At 49.7% G+C, this 19,719-nt stretch overlaps 2 protein-coding genes across 5 annotated transcripts in view; one reads left to right on the top strand and one right to left on the bottom strand.

Annotated features, from left to right (window-relative positions):
* Positions 1-19,719, bottom strand: part of CRYZL1 (crystallin zeta like 1) — a 286,566-nt gene that overhangs the window by 57,033 nt on the left and 209,814 nt on the right. The gene's annotated exons all lie outside the window — the stretch shown is intronic.
* The window catches only part of ITSN1 (intersectin 1), a 119,261-nt gene that overhangs the window by 39,549 nt on the left and 59,993 nt on the right, over positions 1-19,719 (top strand). For 2 of the 3 annotated variants that reach the window (XM_054293750.1, XM_054293752.1), the window contains exons 5-14: positions 260-420; positions 2,364-2,540; positions 3,080-3,173; positions 5,218-5,318; positions 6,368-6,431; positions 8,491-8,628; positions 9,631-9,746; positions 11,671-11,933; positions 15,290-15,439; positions 16,250-16,390. In XM_054293750.1, the coding sequence (XP_054149725.1) occupies positions 260-420; positions 2,364-2,540; positions 3,080-3,173; positions 5,218-5,318; positions 6,368-6,431; positions 8,491-8,628; positions 9,631-9,746; positions 11,671-11,933; positions 15,290-15,439; positions 16,250-16,390 (1,405 nt within the window). The remainder of the gene's footprint in view (positions 1-259; positions 421-2,363; positions 2,541-3,079; positions 3,174-5,217; positions 5,319-6,367; positions 6,432-8,490; positions 8,629-9,630; positions 9,747-11,670; positions 11,934-15,289; positions 15,440-16,249; positions 16,391-19,719) is intronic. The other variant, XM_054293751.1, reaches the window with a different exon arrangement.

Here is a 19,719-nt window from a genome sequence, read left to right as displayed (position 1 = left end):
CCCCTGAGCCTCCTTTGCTCCAGCCTCAGCCCCTTCCAGCTCCTCAGGGATTCTGCAGCCCCTTCCAGCTCCTCAGGGATTCTGCAGCCCCTTCCAGCTCCTCAGGGATTCTGCAGCCCTTTCCCAGCTCCCTCAGCCCCTCCTGGGCTCCAGCCCCTTCCCCAGCCTTGAACATCCCTGCTCATGTGATCCTGCTCCTGGGGCAGGGCCTGAAGTTGCTCCCTGCAGGCTGTAACTGTGCCAACACTGTGTTTTGCAGGGCTCTAGCTGACATGAACAATGATGGCAGGATGGATCCCTTGGAGTTTTCCATAGCTATGAAACTCATCAAGCTGAAGCTGCAGGGGTACCAGCTCCCGGCCGCGCTGCCGCCCGTCATGAAGCAGCCGCCCCTGGCCCTGCCCGGTGCCCCAGGATTTGGTAAGATCTCCGTTCTCCTCCATTTTCCTCACTCTTACCTGGGACTGCAGCAATTCCATTGGCCTTCTGCAGTTTCTCCAAGAAAATTTTGGGGAAAAGTGCATCTAAAAGCACATGGACTCAAACCCAGGTGTTGCACATGCACTGAGAGGAATTGCACTGGGCTTTTACCTGAGCTGAGCTCCTGTTTGCTTCAGGTTTGCACTGCTCCAAACAAAACACGGCTCAGGTAGCAGGGCTAGTGCATTCCAAAGGGCTGGAGTTGTGGTTAAACTGTTGGCATTACTGAATCTCCAGCTTTGGATCTCTGCTCTGTGTGAGTTTTTACAGTCTGCTTTGATGAGCAGTGCTGCTCTGGCAGGAGCTGCTGGGGTGAAGTATTGCCAAAGTCACCATCATTTCTGGGAAAAGAGTAGGGAAGATAGGATGGGGAAAGGAAAATAAGCAAATAAAATAACCAAATAAAGCCAAACCTCTTGGTCCTGTTGTGAGAGGATATTTCCCTTTCTGCTTTAGTCTTTGCTGTGGCTCAGGGTTATTGGTGCCTGGGAATCCTGGAATGGTTTGGGTTGGAAAGGACCTTAAAGCTCCTCCAGTGCCAGCCCTGCCATGGCAGGGACACCTGCCACTGTCCCCAGTGTCCAGCCTGGCCTTGGGCACTGCCAGGGATGCAGGGGCAGCCCCAGCTGCTCTGGGCACCCTGTGCCAGGGAACAATTCCTCATTCCCAATATCCCATCTAAATGTCCTGGGGAAAGGGAACAGTGGCTTTGATAAACTGCTTGCAGCAGTGTGGTTTGATCCACTGTAACCCCACAAGTTTTACAGTCGGAAATAAAATTCTTTGGAAGAAGACAATGAAACTGGGCAGAGCCGATGCAGGGTTAAGTGAGAAAAGGCAGAACGAAATGAGCCCCCAAAAAGCCAAATGGTGATCCCCTGTTCTCATTGCCTGTAGATTGATGTGAGCTGTTTGCACACCCCTCGTTCCTCCCCTGGCACCACTGGCCCTCCTTGACCCCCTGGTTCCTGTGCTTGCCCTCAGCCTCTCACCCTGTGCTCTCCATCAGCTTTGCCCTGTGTCATCCCAGCCCAGGGATCCCCCCAATCCTGCAGCTGCTGGGCCAGCCTGGGGCTGCTCCTCCTCCTCCCTGGGGCTGCTCCTCCTCCTCCCTGGGGCTGCTCCTTCTCCCTGGGGCTGCTCCTCCCTCCCTGGGGCTGCTCCTCCTCCTCCCTGGGGCTGCTCCTCCTCCTCCCTGGGGCTGCTCCTTCTCCCTGGGGCTGCTCCTCCTCCTCCCTGGGGCTGCTCCTTCTCCCTGGGGGCTGCTCCTCCTCCCTGGGGCTGCTCCTCCTCCTCCCTGGGGCTGCTCCTCCTCCTCCCTGGGGCTGCTGCTCCTTCCAGGGGGCTGCTCCTCCTCCCTGGGGCTGCTCCTCCTCCCTGGGGCTGCTGCTCCTTCCAGGGGGCTGCTCCTCCTCCCTGGGGCTGCTCCTCCTCCTCCCTGGGGCTGCTCCTCCTCCTCCCTGGGGCTGCTGCTCCTTCCAGGGGGCTGCTCCTCCTCCCTGGGGCTGCTCCTCCTCCTCCCTGGGGCTGCTCCTCCTCCTCCCTGGATCTGCTCCTCCCTCCCTGGGGCTGCTCCTCCCTGGGGCTGCTGCTCCTTCCAGGGGCCTGCTCCTCTCTCAGGTCAGGGCACCCAGTTCATTCCCTTTGTAGCAGATGCTGCTGGACAGCTGGGGGCAGTGCTGGCCCGCTCTGGGGCTGTCCCCGTGTCCTGTTCGTGTGCCCGTGTCCCGTTCCTGTCCCCGTGTCCCGTTCCTGTCCCCGCAGTGCCACCCGGGGCCGGGAGGGCTGTCCCGGGCTCGGGAGGTGCCGCTGGAGGTGTCGGTGACCCCGCGGGCGCCGGCTCGGTGTGCGTCAGAACCAACGTGTGCTTTTCTCGCCCGTAGGTCTCGGGGGCATTGCCAACATGCCATCCCTCAGCAGCGTGGCCCCGGTGCCCATGGCATCCATCCCGGTGGTGGGGATGTCCCCCCCGCTGGTGTCCTCTGTCCCCGCCGCCGTCCCTCCCCTGGCTAACGGAGCTCCTGCTGTCATCCAGCCCCTGCCTGCTTTCGCTCACCCCGGTACGCCGCTCTCACTCTCTTCTCCTGCTCCTAACAGCTCCCCTGCATTCCTGCACCCGTGGGACTGGCCTCTCCAGTGATGCCTTTGGGGAAGGACTGTGCTTTGCTTTAGCCCACTTGGCACACTTGGAGAAGAGCTAAAAGGAGGAATGTGGACATGGCCTCCCGCAGGAGTCCCTCGTGGTGAGAAAATCGAGCAGCGCTTGGAGAAATGAACCTGCCAGGAAGCTGTTGCCTGGAAATTGGGCCTCTCCCGTCTCTTTGTACTGCTGTCTGTTAGGGTGACTTTAATACTGAACTACGTGTGCCAAAATATCATTTGGTATCAACAGGGTTTCCATAAAGCTGTGGAAGTAAAAAGATAAGAGGGAAGTGTCCTTGTGTTTCCCCCTGTCCTGCTGGACTCTCTGATCTTTATATTGTTAAGAAGTTCCCATCAGAGGCACAGTGCTTGTGCTGGATGTAGGAGTGACAGAATGTCATGGGGGTTGCCTGGGTCACTGTGAACAGCAATAAATCCCTGTTTTCTCTCTTCCCAGCCACTTTGCCAAAGAGTTCTTCCTTCAGCCGCTCGGGGCCGGGAGCTCAGCTCAATGCCAAGCTGCAAAAGGCACAATCCTTCGACGTGGCCAGGTGGGGCTGGGGCACAGAGCTTGGGTCCCCAGGGCTGGGAAAACTCCTTCCCTTTCCCAAAGTGCTCATCTGAAATCATAGTTCTGGCAGAAATCAGTTCTGCAGAGGTTCAGCATTCCATGGGGTGCTGTGGCTTTACTGCACCTTTTAATGCTCCAGGAGCAGGGAATCATGGAAATGAAGTAGTTAACTATTAACAGTGATGACATGATCTTCACTTGATTTTTAGAACAGCATTTGCTTCTATAAACAAAAGCTGCATCGTGCACAGGCACTCCTGGTACTGGGAAAACAACACAAGTAATGCATGATTTAAAATTAGCAACTGCTGGGTAATTGCTGAAAGCAAAATATTTCATAGGTCTCATATTTGAAATGCACTCCACATCACTGTTTCTTCTATATTCTTAAAGTTCTGTGTGAAAAATCACTTTAAGGGCTTTTAGATTATTCCAAGGCCTATAAAAATGTCTGGTTGGGCACAAAGGGTTTTACTGTGGTTTAAAAAAATGGATCTAAAACTTCCTGAGAGGAGTTAAGAGAGGGATTTCCCAAAGTCCTTATAAATCATCTCTCTCATGGATCTATGGCACAGGTTTTTTGCAAGAAGGAAAATGGATGGCACACAATTAAATGATCTGGTTTTATTTTCATTTCCTTCTGCAGGCTTGTCTATTGCCCTGCTGTTAGATAAGTGGCACTACTCAGTATTGATTTGGAGTATTGACTCCAAATAATTTAAAGTCTTTCAAAACAATTCGTTTTCTTTCTGAAACCTAAATTGGCCAGGAACAGAATAGGGATGCTCTGGTATAATTTATGTGTAACACAGAAATTAAAATGTGTGGGACCCCCAAATCCAGCAAAACTGGGAGAAATTCCTATGGGTAAAAATTAAATATTTGGCCTTTTTTCTTATTTTCATTATTGAAGGGGCAGCTTGGTTTTGCTTTGCTCCCATGAAGGGATATTATTAAAGCTCAAGGGTTTGAAAATCAAAAATAGAAATAGAGATACTGGTTTGTGTCTTGTCATGTGAGAATGGTTTATAAGGTCAGAAAAAGGACAGAGTTTGATTGTGCCTAAAGGCAGAAAAACTCTGCTCCTTGTTTTTCAGAATTAGGGTTTCTCAGCCATCAAGCCTGGGAAATTAGAGCTGCAAATGAGCTCAGCCTGTTATGGGAATGGATTAAAACTGGGAATATTACATTCCTCACTTGTTCCATTAGGAGAAACTTTACATTCAGGTGTGGCTTTTTCACACCTTTTTTTCTATACTTCCAGGATATTTTACATTTGTTTTCCTTCAGTAGCTCTATTTGACTAAGAGAAACAGTTAGAGATAGAGTAAAATGTTACTCTGCATTTCCTGCTACATGTTTAGGTAAAATCTTGTAGCTCCTCTGAACAATTTAGGTTCCTTCCTTCTCTGCCAGTAAAGAAAAAGGAAAACATTTTAAAAAAACAAACAAACAAACAAAAACCATCTTCCAAGAGACTGAATTGTGATAATGTTTGCAGAGAAGAGGTCAAACCTGTGGTGGTTTCAGAAATATAGCAGGGAATATTAGATCATGGAATAATGGAATGGTTTGGGTTGGGAGGGACCTCAGAGCCCCCCCAGTGCCACCCCTGCCATGGCAGGGACACCTCCCACTGTCCCAAGTGTCCAGCCCGGCCTTGGGCACTGCCAGGGGGCAAGGACACCTCAGAGCCTCCTCACCCTCACAGCAAAACTGGGGGCAAGAACATTTTCAGGCACAAAACTTGATCTCAGTGTAGCCCTTCAGCCTCTTGTGAGGGGCTGAGCCCCTGGCACAGGGTGCCCAGAGCAGCTGGGGCTGCCCCTGCATCCCTGGCAGTGCCCAGGGCCAGGCTGGACACTGGGGACAGTGGGAGGTGTCCCTGCCATGGCAGGGGTGGCCCTGGGTGGCTGTGAGGTCCCTCCAGCCCTAACCCTGCTGTGATTTGTGACTCTGTGATTGTTCCATGACCTTCCTGAGATGAGCTCTCCATTGTCCCTTTCTCCCTGCCCTCCCTGCAGCTCTCCTGCCGTGGCAGAGTGGGCAGTGCCTCAGTCCTCACGCCTCAAGTACCGGCAGCTCTTCAACAGCCACGACAAAACCATGAGTGGGCACCTGACAGGTACTGGCACAGCTTCTCTTGTCTCCCTGTTTCCAGCTCTCAGAGCCAGTTTCATGCCTCTGAGGGTGTTGTTCACATAGGAAGAGGCTCATCAGTGTTTTTCTCTTTTAATCTCCCAAGTGCTCAATGCTCTTGTTTAGAAGCAAATACTCATCACAGCTGGGATCACTTTAGCACCATTTATTTTCTGCAAAATTGACCTTGGGAAATGTTTCTGGAAAAGGACACAGTGGGTTTTGTGAAAAGTTGTGCAGCCATTTCCAGTGCTTGGTTCACCCATGTGGTAATCACATATCCTCTGAACAGAGAGAGACACAGCTCTCTGCCAGGGTTTTCCCTTCCTGGGAAGATGTGAGGAGCTGTAAGGAAGTTCAGAGGAGAGAATAAAAAACAATTCTTATCTCCATTTGCTGCACCTGCTGTTGTGCACATGTAGAATGTGTTATGGAGATTGTTTACCAAAAGGCAGTTCCTTAATTAGACACTGGATAGGGTTTAGGTAGATTGACCAATTAGGTTAAAGCTGTATCTGACAGTCTGTAAGAGTAAGTCTGTACTATGTTTCTTAATAGTACAATATAATATAGTATAGCTTAATTAAGCAATTGATCAGCCTTCTGCAATCATAGAGTCAATGCTAATTATTTCCTGTTCAGGGGACCATTGCCATGATACACCCACTGCTGAGAGCCGTTCCAGGGAGAGACTGGAACTGGTCCCCTGGCTGGATTTTGCCAGTTCTGGTGCATGTCTGTGACTTAGAACTTTCTTGGGTTTTAATCTGAGGGATTTGGTTGCCCAGAGCAGCTGGGGCTGCCCCTGCATCCCTGGCAGTGCCAAGGCCAGGCTGGGCACTGGGGACAGTGGGAGGTGTCCCTGCCATGGCAGGGGTGGGATGAAATGAGCTCTAAGGTCCCTCCCAACCCAGCCCAGTGTGGGATTCTGTGGCTGTTGTGCAGAAGTGAAGTGTTGTTTCTTGGTTATTGGGGGAGCCAAGTTCTGCTGCTCACATCTCTTGCTTGTTTTGTTAATATTTGTTTCCATTCTAGGTCCCCAAGCAAGAACGATTCTCATGCAGTCCAGTTTACCCCAGGCTCAGCTGGCTACAATATGGTAACAGAAATGTTTCCATTTCCATCAAAACACAAACACTGCTGAAACCTCTGCCCTGGAGCCCGTGGGGTTTTCTCCATTTTCAGTCTCACTGATAAATCACACGTTGCTCTTTGTCCTGTGTAACGTTATAAACAAAACCTGCACTTCTGTGCCTTTACTAGGAGTATTCCACAAGAGCAGCAGGAGCATTTTTGTGTTCCAAAACATCTTTTGTGTGATGATTTGGAAGTTGTGGTTCAGTGCTGGGTTTTTAGGCAGAGCAGATGTTCAGCATCCTGTGCCTTCCCCATCCCCTGACAGAGCACCAGGGGAATTTACCTTTGCACAGGTGGCAGAACAGGGAGCTTAACCCAAGCCCCACTTTCTGTGGCGTTTCTGTGCCTTTTCCATGGGTCTGGCAGGGCTGATTTCCCAGAGACAGGTACAATCATGGATTTTAAAGGCATTTGTCTCAGCTTCCTTTTTGCCTTCCAACTTGTTGTTTGCTGAACTTTATTATGTTTTTATTGCCCCATGGGAAGTTGTTCCTCATTAACTCCTGTCCTTTAGGAGTGTTTGCTGAGAAGCATTGGAGCTGGCCCAGGGGCTCAGTGTGAGGATGGCAGTGCTGCAGCCACTCTGACAGGGCCATTCAGCTGCCCTTGCTCTCTCTGCAAAGCACTGGCAGTTGTGTTATAAATTAAAAACCACTCTTGCCTTCTCTGTTTCCTAACAAAGGGATAAAAACAAAGCAGCCCAGTCCCCCAGCAGATGATTAACCAAGAAATGCTCTGCTTTTGCCAGCCTTGGAGTGCTTGTGTGGGCAGGCAGCTGCCACCAGGACTCACTGAGCTGGGGACAGTGACAGCTGCCAGTGCACTGACATGGGGAGGGGACATTCCAGCTATTGTTGGTCCGTCCTGGGCCCTGCTCTGGGCTGAGGTTTGCCAGTGCTGGGGCTGGAATCCCTGGCACAGGCACTCCAAGGGAACAGTGGATGCTCAGCCTCTGGGCTGTCCTGGGAGCTGTGACCCAGCTGGTCACTCCTTTCTGTGCATGCTGCATTGCCACTCTCCTGGCTTGTGCCTGAGCTCCAGCCTGAGCAGTTCAGTGCCACAGGTGTGGATGGAGAGAGGCTGGGATTGTCTCCCAAACTTCAATCCCATCAGCAAAGTCAAAGTCCTGTGCCCTGGGACTGCAGAAGGATTTTTCACTTACTTCCCTTGGGTTCTCCCAGTATCTTGGGAGATTTCCCTGCATGATTAGAGTGCAGCGTGCTGGAGAAACAAATCCTGAGCTGAAGAGACCCCCGGGGACCCCCCAGTGCCATCCCTGCCCTGCTCAGACCCCACCAAGCCCAGCCTGGGCATCCCTGGCAGCCTCAGGGCCGTGCCCATTCCCTGGGGCAGTGCCCAGCACCCTCTGGGGAAGAACCTTTCCCTAAAATCCAACTAACTCTGCCCTTGCCCACTCCAGCTGCTCCCTGGTGCTGTCCCTGGCTGTTAATTTTGTCCAACACTACCTTAACAGGAGTGAAAGCATCTTGTGCCTCTCTTGGAGCTCTGCTTTGGGGCCATCCAGAGACATGAGTCTGTAATTTTCAAGATGTGCACGATGCCAGGGTGGGTTGGTGCTTGTCAGGACTAGAACATCAATGGCTTTGATTTCACTGCCAGTGGGTGCCCTGGAATGGGAGACAGGAGCCTCCAGGGAGAAGGAGACCAAACCTAAAAGTTCTGCCAAACACCTGAGCTGCTTCCTTTGGGTGTTCATGGGCTGTTCAAGAGAACTCCACTGGTTCAAGGTCCTTCTCTGGCACGAGCTCCTGGCAGCACCAGAGCAGGAGAAGGAGAAGCTGTGGCTGCAAGTCTGGGTTTCAGACAGACAGCCATGAGAAATGGGGGAAATAGGGAAGCATTTGGGATTTGCTTTTTATTTGTGTTGAAAAAACAGAGTAGTGTGGAAAAAATAGTGAAAAAATTGAATGAAATTGGAACTGTGTATGTTGAAACAATGCCTTTGAACAGTGATTTCTAATATTTAATAATTTCCTTGCTTTTCCCTTCCCTTTAACAAGGAATCTCTCTGACATTGATCAAGATGGGAAGCTGACAGCTGAGGAGTTTATCCTGGCTATGCACCTCATTGATGTGGCCATGTCTGGCCAGCCACTGCCTCCTGCCCTGCCCCCAGAGTACATCCCACCTTCATTCAGGTAACTGCCCATCCCCTGGGAGTCCCACTCCTGAGTTCTGTGTGTCATTTGGGATGGTTCTGTGTCATTTGGGATGGTTCTGTGTGGTTCTGTGTCATTTGGGATGGTTCTGTGTGGTTCTGTGTGTCGTTTGGGATGGTTCTGTGTGGTTCTGTGTGTCGTTTGGGATGGTTCTGTGTCATTTGGGATTGTTCTGTGTCATTTGGGATGGTTCTGTGTCCTTTGGGATGGCTCTGGGAGTGCCAAGCACAGGAACTGAGAAGTGACCCCTCACCTTTTGCCCTGTGAGAGCAGAGTTTGGGTGGGTGTTTATGCTGACACACCTTGCAGGCCTGCTCAGTCTGGCCATAGAAGCCTAGATTTAAGTTCAGGGTTGTATTCCTGCAGAGCAGTCAGAATGTATTGGAATTCCAGGATGGATTTGCACTGCACTGCATCCAGACCTCCTTGGGTGCAGCTGGGTTTGGCAGCACTGGGGTCACTCATCACTTCTCCTGCTCCATTTCACTTCTTTGTGGGGAAATGGATGGGAAGAAAGTAACAGCAATGAAAATAAGTGCTTTATACTGAGTTCTTCAGGTGTCCTCCCAAAGATTCCCAATATTTGCGTATTCCACCTGGGATCTTGCTTTTAGCTTGGCTATAGTGAGCTCTTCCTCTATCTCTGCTGTTTTTGCTGTAGTTTAACTCAGCATTTCCCCAACCCCAGACTGTCTGGGGAAAAATCTCCCCCCAGGTGAGAGATCTTGGGGACAGGGTTGAACCCATCTGGAAGCAGAATTTGGGACTGGGGTTCTCGGCTCATCATGAACTGCTGGGATCCTGGAAAATGCTGTTCTCCTGTGGCAGTGCCTGAGTGAGACCCTCTGGGCGGCACTGAATGAACACTGAGTACCATGACACATTACAGCACTGCATTTAATTTGATCTGATCATTAAATCATAAATAGTTTGGGTAGCCTGGCTTCTGTTAAGCACCCCCAATTGCTGTTTCCTTGGCAGAAGAGTCCGCTCTGGCAGTGGCATTTCTGCTGCCAGCTCAGTGTCTGTAGACCAAAGGTTACCAGAAGAACCAGCACTGGAGGAGGAGCAGCAGCAACTGGAAAAGAAATTGCCAGGTGAGCAAGGGAAAGCAGGGATGTTTACTGTGCTGTTCCCACAGGGGCTTCCCATCAGGTCACAGCCTGGGAGGAAACATGGCCTGACTGAGAAATGTCTTTCCAGAGCAGTTTGGGAAGGTCAGAGGGACAACCAGGACATTGCTGGGTCCAGCTCATTCCTGTGTCTGATCCTTGGGCTTGGTGGCACTGGAGATGGGAAGAACCTTCAGGCTCCTCATCTCCTGCACTCCCCACACAGGCAGCCCTGGCACAGGATTGCAGGGAGGAATTCCTGCTGCCTTCATCCTCTGCCTTAGGTGGAACCAAGCTTGGCTGAGGTGCTCTGTGGAGGATCCCAGCATTCCCACAGAGAGCTGGGATTTCCTTGCAGCCTGTGTAACAGTGGGGCTCAATACAGGTTGTGCTCTGTGGAGGATCCCAGCATTCCCACAGAGAGCTGGGATTTCCTTACAGCCTGTGTAACAGTGGGGCTCAATACAGATTGTGCTCTGTGGAGGATCCCAGCATTCCCACAGAGAGCTGGGATTTCCTTGCAGTCTGTGTAACCGTGGGGCTCAATACAGATTGTGCTCTGTGGAGGATCCCAGCATTCCCACAGAGCTGTTTCCTTGCAGTCTGTGTAACAGTGGGGCTCAATACAGATTGTGCTCTATGGAAATCCCAGTATTCCCATAGAGAGCTGTTTCCTTGCAGTCTGTGTAACAGTGGGGCTCAATACAGATTGCAGCAGTTTCAGGAAAAGAACTAAAGGAACAGGGAATTGGCAGCTGGAAAGGGGCACAGACTGGAAAAGACAAGAACTGAGCTGGTTCAGCAGGTGTGGGGCTGATGTGTCCAGCTGTGCACACTGGGAAGGCAGTGTGGGCTCTCCCTGGCCTTGCATCCCAAAAATGTCCATGCTGGCCACACAAGGGACAGAACCCTGCACTTTGGGCTCTGGGAATGGCACAGAGGGTGTGAAAAGGAACAGAAGGTGAGGGGAAGGAACCATTTGGATGGAGGTGCTGAGGAGTGAGGAGGAGGAAGGACAGTCCCTGGGACTGCAGAGGGATGTCAGGGAAGCTGTGCTGGAGGTGAGGCTGTTCTTTTAGGACAGTAGGCGATGAGGATGTGGATCTGCAGGAATCCAGACTTCCTGGGCTCAGCTGCCCAAGAACCTAAACCATTTCTTTTCCTGACACTAATGGGTAATCTAATGAGAATAGCAACTTTAAGTAAGTTCTGGTCATTTGCATAATGGTCTTTTGATGATGTCAGCAGCTGAATTCTTTGCACTAATGGAAGTGTTGGCTCTTGGACTGCTGCTGTTATCCCATGTACAGAGGAATTCCAGATCTGTGTCCTCATGGAGGATCAGCTGGAGAATGGTTTGTCTAAATTACTGCCCTTGCTGAGCTTTGTGGAGAGAGCTGGAGGCCTGAGGAACTAAAGCAGGAACTAAAATTTCTGGGATGTTAAAGGCAAGGAATGAGGAATGGGAACGGGGATTCCCTCCTTGGTTTGCTGAGGATGTGACTTGAGGGGATCAGCAATGTCAGTTTTTCACAGTTCTATTTCTCCAAAGCACCTAGTCTTATTTGCAAGGCCATCCTCTGAAACTTCATTCTAGCTCCTTTTCTCTCTCAGCAATGTCTGTCCTATTCCATGGCATTTCTAAGTCAGCATTTCTTATCTCAGAGTTTGCATACAGATGCACACTGAGCCTTCTGCCAGGCCCTGAGAGCTCTCTGCAAATCCATTTCCCACGCCAATCCCCGGGCTGGCGTGTGGAGCCGCTATCCCTAGTGGGGAGGTGCAGGGCTATCCCTGCTGGAAGGCGGATTCCCTTTGCTGGGGATCCCTTTGGATCTCTGTGCCGCGCTTGTTCCTAAATCAATGGCAGAGTGTAACAGCCCTTTTCCCCACATTTCCGTGCACCAAGTGACGTTTGAGGACAAGAAGAGGGAGAACTTTGAGCGGGGTAACCTGGAGCTGGAGAAGCGGCGGCAGGCCCTGCTGGAGCAGCAGCGCAAGGAGCAGGAGAGGCTGGCGCAGCTCGAGAGGGCCGAGCAGGAGCGGAAGGAGCGCGAGCGGCAGGAGCAGGAGCGCAAGCGGCAGCTGGAGCTGGAGAAGCAGCTGGAGAAACAGCGCGAGCTGGAGCGGCAGCGCGAGGAGGAGAGGAGGAAGGAGATCGAGAGGAGAGAGGTGAGCCCGGGAGCACAGCAGGGCAGGGCCCTCTGCACTGTGGGCTTCTCATTGAGCCAGGGTCGGGGTGAAATGTGTGTGTGTAGGAGTGTCGGGGGTAGGATGGACAGAGACAGAGATCTCTGCAGCCAGGTCAGGAACTTGGGGTTCATTGCACGGGGCCTGGGTGCAGGGCCCTGCTGGGATTTGGGGTTCATTGCACAGGGCCTGGGGGCAGGGCCCTGCTGGGATTTGGGGTTCATTGCACAGGGCCTGGGTGCAGGGCCCTGCTGGGATTTGGGGTTCATTGCACAGGGCCTGGGTGCAGGGCCCTGCTGGGATTTGGGGTTCATTGCACAGGGCCTGGGTGCAGGGCCCTGCTGGGATTTGGGGTTCATTGCACAGGGCCTGGGTGCAGGGCCCTGCTGGGAGCTGCCAAACACAGCTCAGAGCAGGCCCGAGAGAAGAGTGGGGGAGAGAGGATGAGAGGGTAAGAGGGTAAAAGGATAAGACAGCAAAAGGGGTAAGAGAGTAAAAGGCAAGAGCTAAGAGACAAGAGGTAAGAGCTAAGAGGCAAGAGAGTAAAAGGCAAGAGAGTGAAGTTCGTGTTACAATAAATCTTCTTCTGTGTTGAATATTCTAATTCTCACTAACCAATCTAGTACAATATACAAATCCTATTGCATTTCCATACAGCCTATAAGAATCACTACATCACCACACTGTGTTACATTTTAAACCCTAAAAACTCCTCTTTGGGCCCCTTCTGCCAAGCTGCAGGGTCTGCTCTGACCCTTGGGCCTGTCTGCGAGCAGAGGGTGTTGTTCCATCAAAAGGGGATCACCTTCAGCTGGCCATGCCATTGTTTTCCAGTTGTTCAGTAACTGAGGGATCTCACAGCTTGCTTTTATTTCAATCTCTCTTATAGTTTCCATATTCTCAAAGTCTTTTGCCAGGCAATCATATTGATAAGGCTTTCCTGTTTCATCTCCCCCAACAAATATGAGACAGTTTCTTGTTGGGACTTCTCGGGTTTTGTGTTGCTGAAATGGCTCCTGAGGTACTACAGAGTCTTTTTTTCCCAGCCCCACGACTGAAGAAGAAGTTGAGATTTCTTGACTCTGGTTCTCAAGGTTGTTTATTTTCTCTTATCTGTTACATTCTTTCTCTGACCTGTGAGATCTGTCTGGCAGGTTGGGTTGTGCCACACTGACCACTCTCAGGGTGGTGTTACCTTTTTACACTAAGAACTACCTGTACTTTATTTACAATAATTTTCCCATACCTATCACCTATGTTAGACAGTTTGTCTCTACTCTAAACCAATCCAAAAGTGCCACCATCACAGCAGAAGATGGAGGCCAAGAAGAAGAGGAAGAAAGACAGGACATGCCCAGATTCCTCCATCTTGCCTCTTGAACCCCCATTCTAAATCCCCAAAATTCTACTTCTTCACCCTGTGACAAATTCACTATCATTCTACTCAACCTCTTGTGGCTTGTAAATCCTCACACAAAGTTGGTAATTGTTTCCACGAGTTAAAATCCAAGGCACAGGTGGTTTTGATTCCATGCCAAGGTCTCTGAGCCCCTTGCCAGGGTCTGGAGCCCTCCAGGGCAGCCAGAGGAATGTCCTGGGCTCCGACAGGGACTCAGATGTTTATCAGTTCTTACCTCTGTCACAGTCTCACAAACCCTGAGTTCTGCAGCGCTTCACTCCAACAAACTGAAAATGGAGCCCTGTCTCTCTCTCCAAGGCCTTTGAAGGATAAACTGTCCAATTAAGAAGTGACACCTCAATTATTGTCACTTTTAACCCAATACCCAACCACCCGTGCCCGCAATGGGGACTTTTTATCCAATGACACAAAACCACCCAAACCCATGGAGAAGGAGGGGAAGAAGAAGGAGCAGCCTCCACCCTAAAGCCTCCATCTTGCTTTCTATCTATTCCTGTATTCTAAACCCTTAAACTCTGAGTTTCCCAGCCTGTGATATCACACACTTCTATTCAAACTCCAACCCCACAATCCCAGCTCTGTCATTCCATTCTGGAAGCTTCTCCAGGGCCTCAGGTCAGTGCAGTGTTCTCTGGGGGTCAGTGCCTGGCAGCACAGAAAGTCTGGAATTCTCAATGTCCAGGGTTCCAACAGTGCCCCAGCTTGGGGACATCCAGGTGAGTGCTGGGCACTTGATGTCTTGCTGCCTGGATGGGGAGCAAAATTTTACAGCAAGAACTAAAATTTTTGGGGTGTTAAAGGCAAGGGAGGGGCAGTTTTTGCTTCATTTGTCCTGTGAAATGAATGGATGAGACATTGACATCTAGGACAACATGCTCCTGACCTCTCATTTCTTTAAAAATAATATTTATTATTACTGTTATATTACTATATTTGATGTTAAGAGGTGCGTGAATGATCCAACATTCATGATTTTCCAGGGCTGAGTTCATTTCAGAGAGTCCCAGAATGGTTTGGGTTGGAAGGATCCTTAAAGATCCTCCAGTTGCAACCCTCTGCCATGGGCAGGGATAACATCCACCAGACCAGGCAGCACCATCCAACCTGGCCTTCAGTTTGTTAAAGGAAACACACCCTGGTTAACCCAAAAATCTCCTTTTTTCTCCCATTGCCAAACCATGATAGGTTCAGCACAGAAACACTTGGTTGTTCTTTGCAAAGCTGCAGAGGGTCTCATGTCGGAGCTTGGAAAGAGATTGGAATCTGTCCTGGTATTAAACAGCTGTTAAATCAGCAAACTGGATCTTGGAAAACAGAGGGGGTTTCTGTTCAGTCACCTCTGTGATGCCTCAGGTTTAGCTTTTATATTTTCAGGTTCTGTGCTGCTTTAGTGTGTGGGTCTGGGCTTCATATGAGGGGATGGTGAGCAGGGAAACAAAACAATTCCTGCTCCAGCTGGGCACCAAGGACAAATGATCCAAATCTCAGGAGTATAAACAATGGTGAACTGAAGAGAGAAAAACAAGCAGGGTGGGACTGCCTGGGCTAAAGCTGGGATGGGACAATGAACTGCAAGGTGCAAATGGAGCAGAACTGATCCCAGGGACAGCCCCCGTGCCCGGCCGTGCATTTTGGGGCCATTTTGGTTCATCTTGGGTGCAGCCCTGGCTGGGCTCTGGTGCTGCCCAAGGTGCATCCATGGAGGAGATGCTTTGAATGAATCCCTGCTTTATTCTGTAGCTCTGTCTGGTCTTTGGTCTAGGTCAGCCTTCCCAAGGCATCCCCTGCTGCTCAGGGAAGCAGCCCCTGAGCAATGTGTGTGTGCAGAGCCCAGAGCAGCCCCAGTTTGTACCAACATTGTGACTGAATTTCAGCATAGAACAGCCCAAATTCCAGCTGTTGGTGTTTAACCCTGCAGGCTGCCAAACGGGAGCTGGAGAGGCAGAGGCAGCTGGAGTGGGAGCGCAACCGGCGGCAGGAGCTGCTGAACCAGAGGAACAAGGAGCAGGAGGACATCGTGGTGCTCAAGGCCAAGAAGAAAACCCTGGAGTTCGAGCTGGAAGCTCTGGTGAGTGGTGAAGCAGCAGCTCAAACACACGGGTGTCACCACATTTCACAGAGAAAAGCAAGGCACAATTCTTCCCAGGAACATTTCTGGGTTTTGCATTCTCTGAACCTCAGAGGAAGGAAAAGCAATTCTTATCTCATTTGCTGTGCCTGTTTTTGTGAAAAAGTAAAATGCAATATGAAGATTATTTACCCAAATAATAATATTTTGTTTCCTTGGCCTATCAGGTCCGAGTGTGTGTCAGGCCTGTCACTGACAGTCACAAAATGCTGGGCAGTTGTGCAGCTGAGTGCTTGGCAGATTCAATTTAGACATAACGTAATATAGTGTAATATAATACAAAATAATATAGTATAATAAAGGAATTAATTAACCTTCTAATAGGATGGAGTCAGCTGCCCCATTCTCCCCTCATCAGGGCTGCCCTGCAAATTCCACACACAAGCACAGCCTGGTGGTGACTGTGCCCTGGCTCTGGTTGTTTTCTATGTTTTCTAGAATTTCCACCACTGACATTTCTCTTAGTGTCACTTGAGGTGTTTTTATCTCAGTTGTGATCCCAGAAAATGTCACTATGTGGGAGGAAAGGCCACATTTTGTCTGGGGAGAACCTTAAAGCTTTTTCCTGAAAAAATAAAGATTTTTTCAACTATCCTGTAAATTTTCCTATCTCGTGTGTAGAGGACAGGCTAAAGGTATAAATGAGTTTAAAAAACAAGTGTTTAGAAGAAGTTTTTAGATCCAGACTTGCACAACTGAACATTTTGGTTAAAAATTTTATTAAATAGATGTCTTTCTTTTCTTGTAAAGAATGATAAAAGGAACCAGTTGGAGGGGAAGCTTCAGGATATCAGGTGTCGGCTGTCGACCCAAAGACAAGAAATTGAAAGTACAAATAAATCCAGGGAACTCAGAATTGCAGAAATCACCCATTTGCAGCAGCAGCTACAGGTGAGAAAATGTGCTCTAATTTTATTCTTAGCCTTGAATTTTGGACTCCTCAAAACCATCAATATCCTGGGCAAACTTGGAATGAGCTGTTCCTCACACTTAAGGATAATTTGTCATTCCTGTAAATTAATGTCCTTCAGACATTAATTTGTCATTAAATTAATGTCCATTAATGTAAATGAATGTCCTTCAGAGGTGCCAGGAACTGCTTCCTACACTTGCAGGTGTGTCTGGGGTTATCCCTTCACCCTCCTGGGCTCCTGCTGGGGAGCAGGAGAGGCTTTGGCTGCAGGTGGTTCTGCGGGGGGAGAAGGAAATTGTCCCGTGGAAATTCTGCACAACTGACTGCACTGAAGTGACTTCTTGATGGTTCTTTTTAATTATAAAAAATAATGAACTTCGGAAATGGAAGCTCCCAGTGAAACCAGGGAGTTGTTGGTCTAAGCCTGGCATTTGCCTTTCTTACTGAAATTCTGAAATTACTGAAATTCTGTCATATGAGAGCTGCAGCCTTCAGTGAAAGAATATTCACTGTAGTTTGTAAGGGTTTTTCAAGGGGCTGTAGTGTTTGATTCAGGAAATTTTCTCTTTATTAAATAATTCATAGGGCTTGAAATTAATTCTTGGCTGGTCATGGGGGTCTCAGTGTGTTTGTAGCACTACAAAGAATCTCAGACCTAGGGAGCTGAGGTGTAAAACCTGGCTTAAAACCTAATCCTGCTGCTTTATTATAAAAATTAGTGACCAAGTTAAAAAGTAATTAAGTTAAAAAGTAATTAGTTATGAAGTTAAAAATAAAATGAATGAAATATAATTTCTTAATGAAATCATTTTTCCTTAAAAAACTTACAAAGATAAATAATGATAAAGATAAAACAATTTTATAGCTTATTAATAAAATACTATAAAACTCACAAAACTATAATATATGTAAAAATAATAAACATCTAAGTCCAAACACAAAATACCATCTCAAACACTTTCAATCCCAACCCTAACAAAAACAAACAAACAAAACCAAACCAACATTTAATGGTGCCCTGTGTAAGGATCAAACTCACAACTTTCAGATTATGACTGGTTTTTTTGAGGATCTGTGCTTTTTATAACAAATTAAATAAATTTAAATGTATTTAAATTTAAATATTACAATAATACTTTATAAATAATTTTTATTATAAAAATTATAATTTTTATTCCAGATTCACTCCTGCTTTCCCTGGCAGTTGTTCTGTTGGGGTTTGGGCTTTGAGGTGCTTTGGCAGCAGTGGCTGTGGCTCTGTGCTGATGCCTGCTCCCATTGATCTCCACCACTGATATTTCCTTAGTGTCACTTAGGGTCTTTTTATCCCAGTTGTGATCCCAGAAAATGTCACTACTCAGGAGAAAAAGCCACATTTTGTCTGGGGAGAACCTCAAAGCTTTTTCCTGAAAAAAAATTTATTTTTTCAAATATTCTGTAAATTTTCCTATCTCATCTGTAGAAGGCAGACAAAGATGTAAATGAGTTTTATAAAAGGAGATTTTCATCCTCTCAACTCTCAAAAAGGTTATAAAGTCAATATTGTCATTATCCTTGTGATGTATCTTCTTTGGGAGCAGTTTACTTTAATGCATCTGACACTTGCTGTGGGAAGATGAGTTCATTCAGAGGAGTAATTATCCCTCGGCCTGTTAATTACTGCCAAGATGCAGTTTCATGAAGCCTGTGGGAGAGGCGGTGTCCCAGTTGGTGCTGGGATGGGGATGTGTGCCATTCCCTGGCTCTGGGCTGCCTGCAGGGCTCTCAGCTCTCAGATGCTGCTCCCCAGCCCCTGGGCTGTGCTGGAAACGCCTTTAGGCTTCCTTTACCTCCTTGCTGAGCACCTGGGCCCCCAGGGCATTGAAGAGAATTTTCCCTTGTCCAAGGGGCAGGAGCTGAGCTTTGATTTCCCCTCCGTGTGGGACATTGCTCAGCTCTTGGCCGTTTCTTGTTGCACGAGTGTCCAGAGTTTGTGATGCTGTTAATTTCTTGCATCTGTTTCTTCAGTATGTGGAATCCATGTGGTGGGTGTTCTTGGCTGGATGCCCATTCCATGCTTGTCTGGGCTTTCAGGAAACAGGACTTGACCTTCAGGGTGCCTTGGCAGTCTCAGTCCTTACACACTCCCCAAACTATTCGGTGCATTGAGTAATCTGGGATCTTTGCAAGTGCTCTGGCCTTTACAAACAAAGCAGCTGATGTTGTGATCACATTCCACCCTCAAATGCTGTGCTCTGGTGCTTTTTGTACTTGGAGAAGGAGAATTTCTGTTTCATGTTGCCCATTCTGCTGCTTGGTGGATCCTGCAGCCTTCTCAGAGCCACAGAAACCCAGAGGGGTTGGGTTTGGAAGGGACCTTAAAGCTCATCCACCCAGAGCAAAGCTATATATTGTGTATTTTGGTGTTTCCAGGCAGACAGGAGTCCCAGGCTGGCAGTCATGGAATGTCCTGAGGACAGGGACCCCCAGGGACCCCCCCAGTGCCAGCCCTGCCCTGCCCAGAGCCCACCAAGCCCAGCCTGGGCATCCCTGGCAGCGCTGGCCAAAGGCTGCTGGAGCTGTGGCAGCCTCGGGGCCGTGCCCATTCCCTGGGCAGTGCCAGCACCCTCTGGGCAAGAACCTTGCCCTGCTGTGCAGCCTGAGCTGGCCTGGCCCGGCCCCAGGCGCTCCCTGGTGCTGTCCCTGTCCCAGAGCAGAGCTCGGAGCTGTCCCTGCGCTGCCCCTCGGGAGGAGCTGCAGCCCCGGGGAGCTCTGAGCTCAGGCTGCTCCAGCCTGGGCTGCCCAGGGCACTCGGGGCCCTCCTGACCCTGCCCCAGCCCCGGGGGGCTCTGAGCTCAGGCTGCTCCAGCCTGGGCTGCCCAGGGCACCTCGGGGCCCTCTGACCCTGCCCCAGCCCCGGGGAGCTCTGAGCTCAGGCTGCTCCAGCCTGGGCTGCCCAGGGCACCTCGGGGCCCTCTGACCCTGCCCCAGCCCCTGTCCCTGCTCTGGGCCCTTCCCAACAGCTTCTGGTCTCTCATTGACACACCCAGAGCTGCCCCAGCACTGGGGGGGAGGCTGTCCCACAGCAGGGCAGGATTGGAGGGTCCAGCTTTGGGATGTCCCTGGGGGCTGGGACAGCTCTGGGGCTGTGTCAGGCCCTGCAGCTGTGAGGGACACGTGCAGCTCCTCATAATCTAATCTGCAGCTTATCTGAATTCTGCTGCTTATGAATTCCTAGAGTCCTTGGCTGCTGTGTGCTGTCTCAGGGTATTTTCTGGAACATCAGGAGCTCACAGGAGGCTGCAGTGGTTGCATAATGCTCAGAGCT

The sequence above is a fragment of the Melozone crissalis genome, unplaced genomic scaffold, assembly GCF_028551555.1.
Source record: "Melozone crissalis strain CALT ecotype California unplaced genomic scaffold, PUWL_Pcris_2 ptg000187l_1, whole genome shotgun sequence".
Classification (NCBI taxonomy): domain Eukaryota; kingdom Metazoa; phylum Chordata; class Aves; order Passeriformes; family Passerellidae; genus Melozone; species Melozone crissalis.
This window is presented reverse-complemented; position numbering and strand designations above follow the sequence as displayed.